At 48.4% G+C, this 13,425-nt stretch overlaps 1 protein-coding gene across 1 annotated transcript in view; it reads left to right on the top strand.

Annotated features, from left to right (window-relative positions):
• The window catches only part of LOC140424427 (uncharacterized), a 134,717-nt gene extending 122,629 nt beyond the window's left edge, over positions 1-12,088 (top strand). The window contains exons 5-6 of the mRNA XM_072507865.1: positions 11,243-11,285; positions 11,388-12,088. Coding sequence (XP_072363966.1) covers positions 11,243-11,285; positions 11,388-11,647 — 303 coding nt within the window. The 3' untranslated portion in view covers positions 11,648-12,088. The remainder of the gene's footprint in view (positions 1-11,242; positions 11,286-11,387) is intronic.
• The last annotated feature ends 1,337 nt before the right edge of the window (positions 12,089-13,425 follow it).

Below are 13,425 nucleotides of genomic sequence, written 5' to 3'. Positions count from 1 at the left end.
TCTTCCCTCCATACCAGGCAACATTCTGGTAAATCTCCTCTGTACCCTTTCCAATGCTTCCACATCCTTCCTATAATGCGGCGACCAGAATTGCACGCAATACTCCAAATGCGGCCGCACCAGAGTTTTGTACAGCTGCAACATGACCTCATGGCTCCGAAACTCAATCCCGCTACCAATAAAAGCGAACACACCGTACGCCTTCTTAACAACCCTCTCAACCTGGGTGGCAACTTTCAGGGATCTATGTACATGGACACCAAGATCTCTCTGCTCATCCACACTGCCAAGAATCTTACCATTAGCCCAGTACTCTGTCTTCCTGTTATTCCTTCCAAAATGAATCACCTCACACTTTTCTGCATTAAACTCCATTTGCCACCTCTCAGCCCAGCTCTGCAGCTTATCTATGTCCCTCTGTAACTTGTAACATCCTTCTGCACTGTCCACAACTCCACCGACTTTAGTGTCATCTGCAAATTTACTCACCCATCCTTCTACGCCCTCCTCCAGGTCATTTATAAAAATGACAAACAGCAGTGGCCCCAAAACAGATCCTTGTGGTACACCACTAGTAACTGGACTCCAGTCTGAACATTTCCCATCAACCACCACCCTTTGTCTACTTCCAGCTAGCCAATTTCTGATCCAAACTGCTAAATGACCCTGAATCCCATGCCTCCGTATTTTCTGCAGTAGCCTACCGTGGGGAACCTTATCAAACGCTTTACTGAAATCCACATACACCACATCAACTGCTTTACCCTCATCCACCTGTTTGGTCACCTTCTCAAAGAACTCAAGAAGGTTTGTGAGGCACGACCTACCCTTCACAAAACTGTGTTGACTATCTCTAATCAAATTATTCCTTTCCAGATGATTATACATCCTATCTCTTATAAACCTTTCCAAGATTTTGCCCACAACAGAAGTAAGGCTTGTAGCCATGTAAAATGGCTGACTCCCGATTAGAATGGTCAAACCCCGATTTAAAATGGCGAACGGAAGAGGCCGATGGGAAAATCAGCCAACAGGACTCAAACAGACAGCTGCAGGTAAAACAGTGTATTCGCCTCTGGGGAAGACAGTCCAGACCGATACCTGCAGCCATCAACATCACAACAACCCAGCCATCTGCATATTAAGCAGCCATCCCCGGGAACAATTGCTACAAATTAGCAACTCAAAGCCGACCCAGACCTTTCGGCGCCAGCAGGAGCTGACACAAAGAAAGGTAAACGACCACACCTCGATCAAGGAATCGCTCCAGTATTGGAGCATATCAAACCAAGTGATTGGGACCAAGTCCAATCACTTGGAACCAGGTACAAGGTCCGCCCGAGAGGCGGGAAGCCCCTGGGGACTATAAGAATAGGAGCCAAGTTCAAATCAACCCTTCTTCTCCTGCCCGCAACCTTCAAGACCCTTCTACAAGAGACCGTAAGTTTTACTCCAGCGATCGCTACCAGATAGGCACTCCTGACTATCGACTTGTACCAGCTTTTGAATCCCGCGGGCTCAGAACCAATTCGAAAGGCCATTCATTTCCCTGACCTGGTGGGCCATTTCCAAAGTTAAGTATTGGCCTGTTAGTGGTAGGTAGTAGTCTAGAAGTAGAATTATTGTATAAGTATTAATTGCTGTATATAATAAATGAGCGTTGATTTAGCTCTTACTAAGCAGTGCGTTGCATTATTAATCATTACTTGGACTTGAACCACGTGGCGGTATCAGAAAGATACCTGGCGACTCATGAGCAAAGGTAACAGAATTAGAGCAAAGAAACTATGGCTAAAACGAGCAACAGGCTCACTGGTCTATAGTTACCGGGGTTGTCTCTACTCCCCTTCTTGAACAAAGGGAAAACATTTGCTATCCTCCAGTCATCTGGCACTATTCCTGTAGACAAAGATGACTTAAAGATCAAAGCCAAAAGCTCAGCAATTTCCTCCCTAGCTTCCCAGAGGATCCTAGGATAAATCCCATCCGGCCCAGGGGACTTATCTATTTTCACACTTTCCAGAATTGCTAACACCTCCTCCTTATGAACTTCAAGCCCTTCTAGTCTAGTAGCCTGAATCTCAGTATTCTCCTCGAAAACATTGTCTTTTTCCTGTGTGAAAACTGACGAAAAATATTCATTCAGCACCTCTCCTATCTCCTCGGACTCCAAGCACAACTTCCCGCTACTGTCCTTGACTGGCCCTACTCTTACCCTAGTCATTCGTTTATTCCTGACATATCTATAGAAAGCTTTAGGGTTATCCTTGATCCTACCTGCCAAAGACTTCTCTTGTCCCCTCCTGGCTCTTCTTAGCTCTCACTTTAGGTCCTTCCTAGCTAACTTATAACTCTCGAGCGCCCTAATCTGAACCTTCATGTCTCATCTTTACATAAGCCTCCTTCTTCCTCTTGACAAGTGTTTCGACGGCTTTAGTAAACCACGGTTCCCTTGCTCGACCACTTCCTCCCTGCCAGACAGGTACATACTTATCAAGGACACGCAGTAGCTGTTCCTTGAACAAGCTCCACATTTCCATTGTGCCCATCCCCTGCAGTTTTCCTCTCCATCCGATGCATCCTAAGTCTTGCCTCATCGCATCATAATTGCCTTTCTCCCAGATATAACTCTTGCCATGCGGTATATACCTATCCCTTTCCATCACTAAAGTAAACGCAATGGAATTGTGGTCACTATCACCAAAGTGCTCACCTACTTCCAAATCTAACACCTGTCCTGGTTCATTACTCAGTACCAAATCGAATATGGCCTCGCCTCTCATTGGCCTATTTACATACTGTGTCAGGAAACCCTCCTGCACACATTGGACAAAAACAGACCCATCTAAAGTACTCGAACTATAGCGTTTCCAGTCAATATTTGGAAAGTTAAAGTCCCCCATAACAACTACCCTGTTGCTTTCGCTCCAATCCAGAATCATCTTTGCAATCCTTTCCTCTACATCTCTGGAACTTTTCGGAGGCCTATAGAAAACCCCTAACAGGGTGACCTCTCCTTTCCTGTTTCTAACCTCTGCCCATACAACCTCAGTAGACGAGTCCTCATCAAACGTCCTTTCTGCCACCGTAATACTGTCCTTGACTAACAATGCCACCCCGCCCCCTCTTTTACCACCTTCCCTGAGCTTACTGAAATATCTAAACCCCAGCACCTGCAACAACCATTCCTGTCTATGCTCTATCCATGTCTCCGAAATGGCCACAACATCGAAGTCCCAGGTACCAACCCATGCCGCAAGTTCACCCACCTTATTCCGGATGCTCCTGGCATTGAAGAAGCCACACTTTAAACCACCTTCCTGCCTGCCGGTAGACTCCTGCAGGGCTTCCTCCTTTTAATGAGGGGAAGGAGCCCTCACAGATAAAAACCCGATCTGGATGCAGGTCAGGGAGGGAGACCCTTCAGTGAGAGGAGTATTGTGCAAATTTAATAAAAGAGTATCGTGTGTATCCTACATGCCATTTCATGCATATTCTCTCGCCGTGGATACTACAGCTGCACTCTCCTGGCTCTGGAAATTCTCCCCCTGCCGGTGCAACATGAAGCATCCGTGAATCACGACTGGTCTCCACAAACAGACACCAGACGTGATGACCACACTGGGGTCTCAGAGGCCATTGTAGCCTCCAGGTAGTCGGGGGCATGGCAGGGCACTGCCCCTGGATCCCTGCCAAGGGTCACTGCCAAGAAGTAGGCCTAAAAATGTCAACCTGGCAGTGCCAACCCAGAGTGCCAGAGGCAGTGCCAAGGGGTGGGACAAGAAGGAGCAGGGCTTAAAGGTGGCGGGGAGTTTGACCCAATAGCGGGGTGTTGCTCACCTGTGGGGACGGGGATGCTGGTACCGGCAATTTGAGGGCGAGGGGGGGAAGCTGATATTAGCAATTGGGGTGAAGTTTTTCCGCCATGAAGGGGGGTCTTTGCTGTTGAGAAGGTTGTAAGGGGCTCCGGAGTATTGTTCTGAGATCAGGGCACCCTCTGATCTCTTTGGATCTGTCCTTGCCAGTGTATTTGGGTCCCTCACACATCCGGCTGGATTCTCTGTTCCTGAGGCCGGGGCAGGATTCATGGACTTCCACGACAACAAAACGGACGCTGCACTTGGACCGATTCAGGTACCATTGAGGGGCTAGCACCAGCGCCCCGTGGAACACAATCGATTCCAATGAAAAATGGTGTAGGATTTGCCAGATTTGTGATTAACACTCAGGAGGCTGGTAAGCTACAGCTGGGCATACACACCACTCCCCACACACACCATCCCAGCAAACAAGATGGCAGCAAGGAGAGCAGCACCATGCTTCATGGAGGCCGAACTGGAGCCTCTCCTAGAAGCCATGGAGGCGAGGAGGACCACCCTGTACCCCGGCACGGTAATGAGGCTGCCAGCCTCCGCCTTTCGCCGGGCCTGGGCACAGGTGGCAGAGGCGATTAGCACCATCAGTAACACCATTCGGACCGGCCAGCAGTGCAGGAAAAAAAACTGCATGACACTTCCTCATAGCGGCCAGGGTGAATAGGCAGCACTGTTCTTCTGGCACCAACCCCTTGCCCACACACACGTGAGTCCCCACCAGGAGGGCGGCCGAACACCAAACCTGCGGCACATCCTGGTCGCCATAGACAGGTGACCTGGCCACTGAGTCCACCAGCTATCCAACCCCTGGGCTGCATGTGCCGGACTGTCTAACGCTGTTATTTTCTCTTCCCCCTCCCAGGATAAGGCCAGCCATAACCGCCGGGAGAGGGAGAAAACTGGAGGGGGACTGCCGAACATGTGGCAGAGCAGCAGGCCATCCTCAACGCCAACCCCTCCCCAGCCTATGGCCTAATCATGCGTCTTGTCTTTTGTTGTCTTGCAGGACCTGCTGGTGATTGATGGGCACATCTGCCAAACCTTCGCCTCCCAGCCAGTACCATAATTGAGCCCCCACCTCGGGTCCGGGCATGACACTGATATCCCGTCGCAGCTATCTCCAACCCCTCTGCCATCCCAGAGACACTCACCCCGGTTGAGCACTTCAGTGAAGAGGCTCCTGGGACACCCACTGGTGTGCACCACACAGCTGCTCCGGTAATTCAGGAGGAGGTAGAAACTCCTGAGGGGGCCGGCCTGCCCCACGGACCAGCTGCTGACCAGACAGGTTTCAGATTTCTGGAATGGACAATCCCATCAATCGTGGAGATGCAGTCGCAGAGCCAGGGACGACATGAGGGGTTGTCGGCGAGCATCCAGCACCTGCAGGTGCAGTTGGAGGAGTCCAACCACATGCAGGAGCAGGAGGTGGTGCCAACCACACGTGGCACCCAGGCCAACATCGCACGGGTGGCATCCACAGTGGAGGACTTGGGGGTGGGGGTTTTGGCTATGGATCAGCATGTTCAAGGCTTAGGGCACTGCAGGTGTTGGCTGAGGCCCAGGACACGGCTGCCCTCTCAGAGGCAGCCATGTTCCAGAGCCACCTGGACATTGCGGCGGCACTTCCTGGCTCAGTCACAGCGGGGTCTCGTGACTTCCTGGGCCCCATGTCCTGTCCATCCTCGCCTTCCCCCACATCCTGGAGGATGCCTGGCGTTCATCCTCCTCCACCATGTCGCCCCTCTGATGCATGATATTGTGGAAGGTGCAGCAAGCCACCATGATGCGGACAGCCCTCTCAGCGTCATACTGGAGGGCCCTTCCAGAGCAGTCCAGGCACCTGAACCGCATTTTCAGGATGCCAAAGCACCGCTGGATTATGCCCCTGGTCGCTGCTTGTGAGTCGTTGTAGTGGGTACCACGTCAGTCTGTGACCTTTAGATAGGCGTCATTAGACACAACCGCAGCAGATAACCCTGTTGCTCAGAAGCCAAACTCCCCAGTTGGGGAAGCGTCTCAAAGTGTTCGGGAATCGTCGAGTGTGCCAGGATGAAGGCATCGTGCACACTGCCTGGGTATTGGGTGCAGACGTGCATGATGCACAGCTAATGGTCACTTATCAGCTGCACGTTCATCGAATGGAACTCCTTTGTTTTTGTGCAGAGTGGCCTGTCATCTGCAGGTGCTGGTAGGGCAACATTCATTCCGTTGATCGCATGTCACTGACGACTATCTTCGCTGACCCAGAATCCCCATGGGCTCGGTCCACATTAAAATGGATGTGTTGTGCTGACTGGGCATATAGGGTTTCCATGACAGGGCGGATGCAGCTGTGCATCGAGCTCTGAGAGATCTCCGTGGCGTAGATGTTCAGGGTGACAGTGAACTTGATGGCCACCGGGAGCAGATGTCCTCCCCCCATTCCCCTGTGGTGCCAGATTTGCCATGATCTGGCAGATATGTCGCACTGTCTCCCTACTCAGCCGGAGTCTTCGACGACATGCCCGGTCCGGCCGGTACACACGAGACCTCATGTGGTGCCCCTTTGCATCTCCTCCTCCTCCTCCTTGGCCTGTTGGGCGGGCTGGCTCTCTATCTTCCGCTGCTGCATGCTTCCCCATGCCCAACCAGGTCCAATGGGCTACATGCTGTCCCCGGTAGACACTGCGGACTCTGCCCCGCATCCGTGCATCCCTGGCCCCGTCGGTACTTAGCACAATGGAGGTCTCTGGCTTACGCACGTCCCAGCTTCGGCTGGGACTGCTCTTTCCAGCAGTATCCCCGCGCCACCTGTCCAGTGCCCCCGTAGGAGCTACAGTGGATGCTGGCCTTGAGTGGGCCATCTGATGCCCCACCGGCGGGTGGCAGCCGGGTCGGGGGGGTATGGTGGAAGGTGGGGTGCGGGGGTTGAAGGCACCCATCCGGCCAGTGTCACTTTGCAGAACCAAGGCCAAGGTGGGTGGTCAGTGGGGTGCGCAGCAAGATGCCTGCCTTGCAGGCCACGTCAATAGCGGTTCATGCCTGGACATCACCCCAGCCCCGTGGGGACACATGTCCCGGTCCCCCATCACCCCTATCCCCCCACCCCAGCCAGCCAGCCAGTGTCCGGCCCAGCAGCCCACGGTCGAGCCTCTCCCTGTCCTACCTCTTCTCTCTCCCTCGTCAGCCACGACGCTGGCTTCATGACTTCTAAAAGCACAAGTGAACCTCGCCGTCGGGAATTCGCCCTGTGGAGGAGGAGAATCGCAGAGGCTTCGGAGAACCGGAGAATATCAGGTCAGGCCCGCTAATGATATGCCAACAGCGTTTACTATACGTGCGTTCTGGAACACTTTGACGCCGCTGTCGAGATGACGGAGAATTGCGATTTGGCGTGAAATCGATGCCCGCCACAATATCGGCGTTGGGACTGATTCTCCGCCCAATCACGTTTCCCGATTCTGGTGTCGGCCGACGGAGAATCCCGCCCATCATTCATGATGCAAATCACCCCAAGCTCCAAAAGAATGACTAAGTGCAGAAGATCACGATCAGAACCACGCCGTAACAGTTGGTGTAATTCGCACTGATTTCTGCACCCGAAATTGCATAAAAGGGCGTGACCTAACAGTAAGGTTTCTAAATGTTATTTGTGTAGGGTTGTGCTGGGAGTTTCACCCCAGCTCTGTTGGCGAGATCCCCACTCCTATCTAACCATACTCAGCCACTTTTTTGGGCGTGGGGTATTTCTCACCGGGCTAGTCCACACTTCGAATTATTTTCATCACTGGGAAGCTGAACTCACTGACCGAACCGGCTCCTCATTTTGAAATAGTGCTCTGATCTCTAAGTGGGCTTGAGGCTCCCCCACACTCCCCACCCATGGGCAATGTCACCCCCCTCCCACACATATTGGCACTACCCCACACCCCACAAGTGATGACACCTCACTATGGGGTCGCTGAGGGTCCCCTCTTTTCAGGCCTTTCCATGCACCTTTCAGGCCCCTCCCCCCTCCAAGACTGCAACTCTTCACACCCCAAATCTTTTAGAAGCCCCTTCAAACCAGCCCTGTACTCACACCACCCTTCATAACCCCCTCCTTTCATGGGCATGCCCCCTTCAGGGTCTGACCCTTGGCTGTGCCACCCTGGAACCTGTGCACACGGGCACTGGCATCATGGCAGTGCTTTTCATAGAATTTACAGTGCAGAAGGAGGCCATTCGGCCCATCGAGTCTGCACCAGCTCTTGGAAAGAGCACCCTACCCAAGGTCCACACCTCCACCCTATCCCCATAACCCAGTAACCTCACCCAACACTAAGGTCAATTTTGGACACTAAGGGCAATTTATCATGGCCAATCCACCTAACCTGCACATCTTTGGACTGTGGGAGGAAACCAGAGCACCCGGAGGAAACCCGCACACACAGGGGGAGGATGTGCATACTCCGCACAGACAGTGACCCAAGCCGGGAATCGAACCTGGGACCCTGGAGCTGTGAAGCAATTGTGCTATCCACAATGCTACCGTGCTGCTCTTGCCAACTTGGCTGTGTCACCAGAATTCTTGTGGTTTGGAGAAGATCCGGTTTGCTCTGCGGGATTTGATAGAAGGGTGCACTCAGAAGTAGAAATTGTTCATCGATTTCTTCAAGAAGAATTGAGGGGTCAGCAAGGGGAAAAGGGGAAAGGCAGCACGTGGTAGGGGGTTGGTGTCCGAAGAGCTGGAGGGTTGGGATTGATGGGTTGTTGTGATGGTCTTTTGTTGTTCTTTGGTTTTTGATATTTTGTATGTTTACATTTTGTTGAAAAGCCTTGACTAAAAATATTGGGGGGAAAAATAATGTCATGGGGAACCTTCAGTTTGGGATTGCGCCAAACATCATAGACTGCCAATCTCGGGAGGGACGGGGGACGTTGGTGGGTGTTGCATTGGCTGGAGAGTGAGGTTGAAAGCTTCATGGTTAGAAACATAGAATTCTTGCAATGCAGAAGGAGGTCATTCAGCCCATAGTCTGCACAGACCTTCGAAAAGAGCACCCCACCTAGGCCCACTCCCCCGCCCATCCCCGTAATGCCATAACCCCAGAACCCCACCTAACCTGCACATCGTTGGACACTAAGGGGCAATTTTGCATGACCAATCCACCTAACCTGTACATCTTTGGACTGTGGGAGTAAACCTGAGCACCTGGAGGAAACCCACGCATATACAGGGAGAAAAGTGCAGACTCCACACAGTCACCCAAGGTCAGAATTCAACCCGGGTTCCTGGTGCTGTGAGGCAACAGTACTATCCACTGTGCCACCGTGCTGCCCATGGTGTCAGGGTATCACAGGCTCGAGGGAGGATAGCAGGATCCCAGGGAGGAAATTGGTGGGTTGCTTGGAGAAGGGGGAAATCAGAGATCAGAGGCTGAGTGGGGAAAATTGGAGATGTGTTAGGGGTTGAAGTCAAGAGGGGTCTAGATGGGGGAAATTGTGGCCTGGAGTTTGGATCGGAGACTTCAAGGGAAGAAAGTAATTGGGTGAGAAGGCTCCCTTTAGCAATGGCTACTCAGCCAGTTACCTGGATCTAGAAGGTAGATGTGAAGACATTTAGCTCCTGAATACACCATCCTCATCTCAATAAAGCTGATGGGTTACCCATGATGAAGGAAACCAGTCGACTGGAGTTAAACTTGAACGACAGTGAGGCTCGCAATTTCATGATCAGATTCTGAGTGCCAATCCACTTCCTTGGGGCAAGTTTGGGTCAGGGAAGTATAGCTTTACAGACTTTAACATCCTGCCCAACCAAAACCTGCCCATTTCTTTGGTTAAAAGTCAGCCGCTGGTACCATTTTCACCATTACAGGATAAGAAAGACGTTAAGTGAATTTTTTTAAAATGTCAAAATGTCTTGATAAGGAATGAGCAGAAAAAGGTTCCCTCTGGTTGAGGAGTCAATGTTGAGGGATCAACAATTTAAAATTGTTCCCAAGAGAATGATAAAAGAGGTCAGGAGAAATTTAATTGTCCAGATTACTCTTCAAATGAGGAATGTTTTGCCTCAGGAGATAGTTGATAGAGAGATCTTCTGAAGGATAAGTAGATAAGTATTTGAAGCAGAAGGAAGTACAGGGATCGAGAGAGAAAGCAAGGAAGTAGAATTCATGTTTGTTTGTTGAAGCAAAGAACTGATGCAAACATGATGGGATGAATGGCCTCCTTCTGTAGTGTAAACCTTTACGGTTCTATGGTTATAGCTTTAAAACTTAAATGGTGAATAACAAATTAGTTAAATGCTGTTTTTCATTTATTATATATTTTAGAGTTGGAAGTAAAAAAAAAATTTCTGGTGGTTGGTAACATATTGATTGATATTGATATATATTTATTTTAACCATTTTACTTACTGGATTCAGACCATTGTTCTGCGCTACTTAATTTCTTTCATGATGGCCGCAGCACAAAAAATATATAATTGGTTACTGCTAACTATTTCTTAAACGCTATGTACACTCTTGGGACAAAGTGACGTTTTAGCTGAGTCCAGGAAGACTTGTATATGTGTATTGATTGCTGCAGTTGTCCTTGCATAGGAATTAAGTTAATTTTTTAAAAATAAATTTAGAGTACCCAATTCATTTTTTCCAATTAAGGGGCAATTTAGCATGTTCAATCCACCTACCCTGCACATCTTTGGGTTGTGGGGGCGAAACCCACGCAAACACGGGGAGAATGTGCAAACTCCACACGGACAGTGACCCAGAGCCGGATCGAACCTGGGACATCGGCGCCGTGAGACTGCAGTGCTACCACTGCGCCACTGTACTGCCCTGGAATTCAGTTAATTGATCATTGATCAGAATGAATGATCAGAACCAATCAGGAGGTCAAACAATTTAATTTAAATACAGACATCCTGGGGGTCCCTCCTGGCAGTGAATCAGGTACCGGGTTCAACACTTTCGGTCCAATCAAGTCCTGCTGTCAAGCGGAAGGGGTACAACATAGGCCCGGGAACTGGCGTGGGAGACCCCTGATCAAGTTGCTTTTTATCCTTCTAATAAATGTATTTAATGTCTGAGTATATGAAGTGCACTAAAAGAAGGTGATCAAAATTCAGCTCTAAATCTGTCAACCCATAATATAATGTGTGCAATAGTATCCATGGGAACCCATTCTCCAAGACATATTTAATTGAGATCACACACAGTGTAATATTCTAGTCACATGCATTTGAGTGATAAATGGCAAATGCATTCAAATTGTAACAAAATAAGACTCCTTTTATTTCAGTTATTTCAGGGCCAAGTTCTTAATACCAAACTTTCCATTGTTGTTTAATTTCATGAATAAGTTGAGCTGACAGAATATCTATTATCTGCTGCCTGTAGATAACTGAGCTGCGGCTGACAGCCAGTGGAGTGGAAGAAGCAAGTGAGTGCCAGAACTTGAGCTAATAAATGAACGCAGCCTACAGCTGCATCCACTAGATGCTTGTGTTCCGCTTGTTAAAGCTGAATTTGTTTCCTTTTCTAGCGTCATGGAGCCTTTGTGTGTACACAGATAAACCCACAGAGTGGAAAGATAGCTCCCAGAGGAGAAGAAACATTCCTACTTACTGGAGGGTCACATTCGGTGGAACAGTTAAAAGAGGAAAAAGGAAATATGGGGGGAAACATCTTGGCCTCACCCAAGCTCTGCTCCATGAATTTGCAACAGATGCTGTGTTCTGGAACTTGCTTATCAAAACCAGACCGGGAGGAAGCAGCCAAGGCTTACACCAGAATTCGTGCTGAAGGACAAAACAGCTTACAGTCGCAGACAGATGAAGTACATGGTGGACTCAGTGAGAAGCAGCAAGTTGCTCTGGATGCCATGTCAACAACAAAACAGAAGAGTAGCTCTGTTGGTATCTAAAACGTGTGATATCTCAGACAAATCATTCACATGTTCTAGTCAGTGACAACACCAAACACAAGCTGACAGCAGTCAGCACTTTAAAAAAATCACAGCCTTTTTCAAATAGTCTAGTTGTTCAGTAGTTTAATCTTTACAAGCATCATTATTGCAATTTCAGTTCAACTTAATTTTCATACCTAGTTGGTACACAGTTATTTGAACCTACTTCAGTGTTATTTAAGCATTGTTACCAACTGCAACTCTGCTTACGGTTATGTGCTTTTCAGTGCTGTATCTAGCAGTACAATGTATTCATAAATTCTAGCTTAAATTTGAAATGGAATTTTTCGTTATTTTGCACACACCGAGTTCTGCCCAAAGTGGACATAATGGCAGACAGGAGGGGAGAATATTAAGAGTAGTGAAAATGTTAATTTCCCGTGACATATAAACAGGCTGTGATCATCTGCTCCACTCTCAATGCAGCATGCTGTTCCCACAATGTCATGTCGGGAACATATTTTGAGTACATTAGAATATCATGAATGATCATTATGAAGCAGCTCGCTAGAATGATGCTCCCATGCCGGATCAAAAGGCCGCACCAGTGTTTATTCACAACCACATAGAAGTGAAAAGTACCTGCCGACCTGAGCTTCAGGTGTGATTTTCAAGTGTGTTTGCATTACACAGTTCATTAGTTAATAAGGTATAGGAGCAGAATTAGGCCATTTGGTCCATTGTGTCAGCTTCACAATTCTATCATGGCTGATACCTTCCTCATCTGTTACCTATATTATGGGCCAGGGTTTAGAGAACCCCAAAGTGTATCATGGAGTTCACCTGACCCACAACTTTTAATAGATTGTGGTATGGGGAGCACACGGCCCACTCTACAGGTGTGGTGCAGCAGATATCTGACAGCATTTGTTAAACCAATCAATGTTTATTCTTGAACTCAGCTAACCATTTTAAAACATACAGTGAACATCTTAGCACCCATCAATTCAAATACAACCCCCAAAGAATACAACATTCTAAGTAATACTTAAACTTTCCCTTTAACATCCATAAGACAACAAAAACCTTTTAACAGAAGCACATCAGGTTTAAATCCACGACTAAAACAGTTATCACTCTGAATACACCAAATGATCAAGAGATAGTCTTTAGATTGCAGAGAGATAGAAATTACATCTTCTTTGGCTGGCTTCAGCTCCAACACAGACACACCCAAGCTTTTCTCAAAGTGAAACTAAAAGCTGACATAGACAGCCCAGCTTCACCCACACTCTGACACCATTGCAGTAAACACCCATTTCTGAAAGATACTCTCACATGACACCTCCCCCCAAGAAAGAATAAAATAAACCATTAACTTCAAGATGGTTTCATTTTTCACCTTTTCACTTTCCTTTAAGAAATATGGACAGTGAATATACATTTCTTTTTTTTTAACAAAACAAAACATGCAAATATTTATAATAATATAGTGCATTTTAGTTCTTCTTCCTCCAACAGGAATCCTTCTCGGTTGACAGTCTCTTTGAACAAGAAGGTCTTTGCATGACTCATCCGTTTCTCTACGCCTCGGCGTTTCTCTTTAAAGTCAGATACTTTAGTTCAATCTGATCACACAGTCCCTTGTAATTCTCCAATACAGGAGCATTGGTTA

The sequence above is a fragment of the Scyliorhinus torazame genome, chromosome 1 (assembly GCF_047496885.1).
Source record: "Scyliorhinus torazame isolate Kashiwa2021f chromosome 1, sScyTor2.1, whole genome shotgun sequence".
Classification (NCBI taxonomy): domain Eukaryota; kingdom Metazoa; phylum Chordata; class Chondrichthyes; order Carcharhiniformes; family Scyliorhinidae; genus Scyliorhinus; species Scyliorhinus torazame.
Note: the sequence above shows the minus strand (reverse complement) of the source record. Positions and strands in the feature narration are given on the sequence as shown.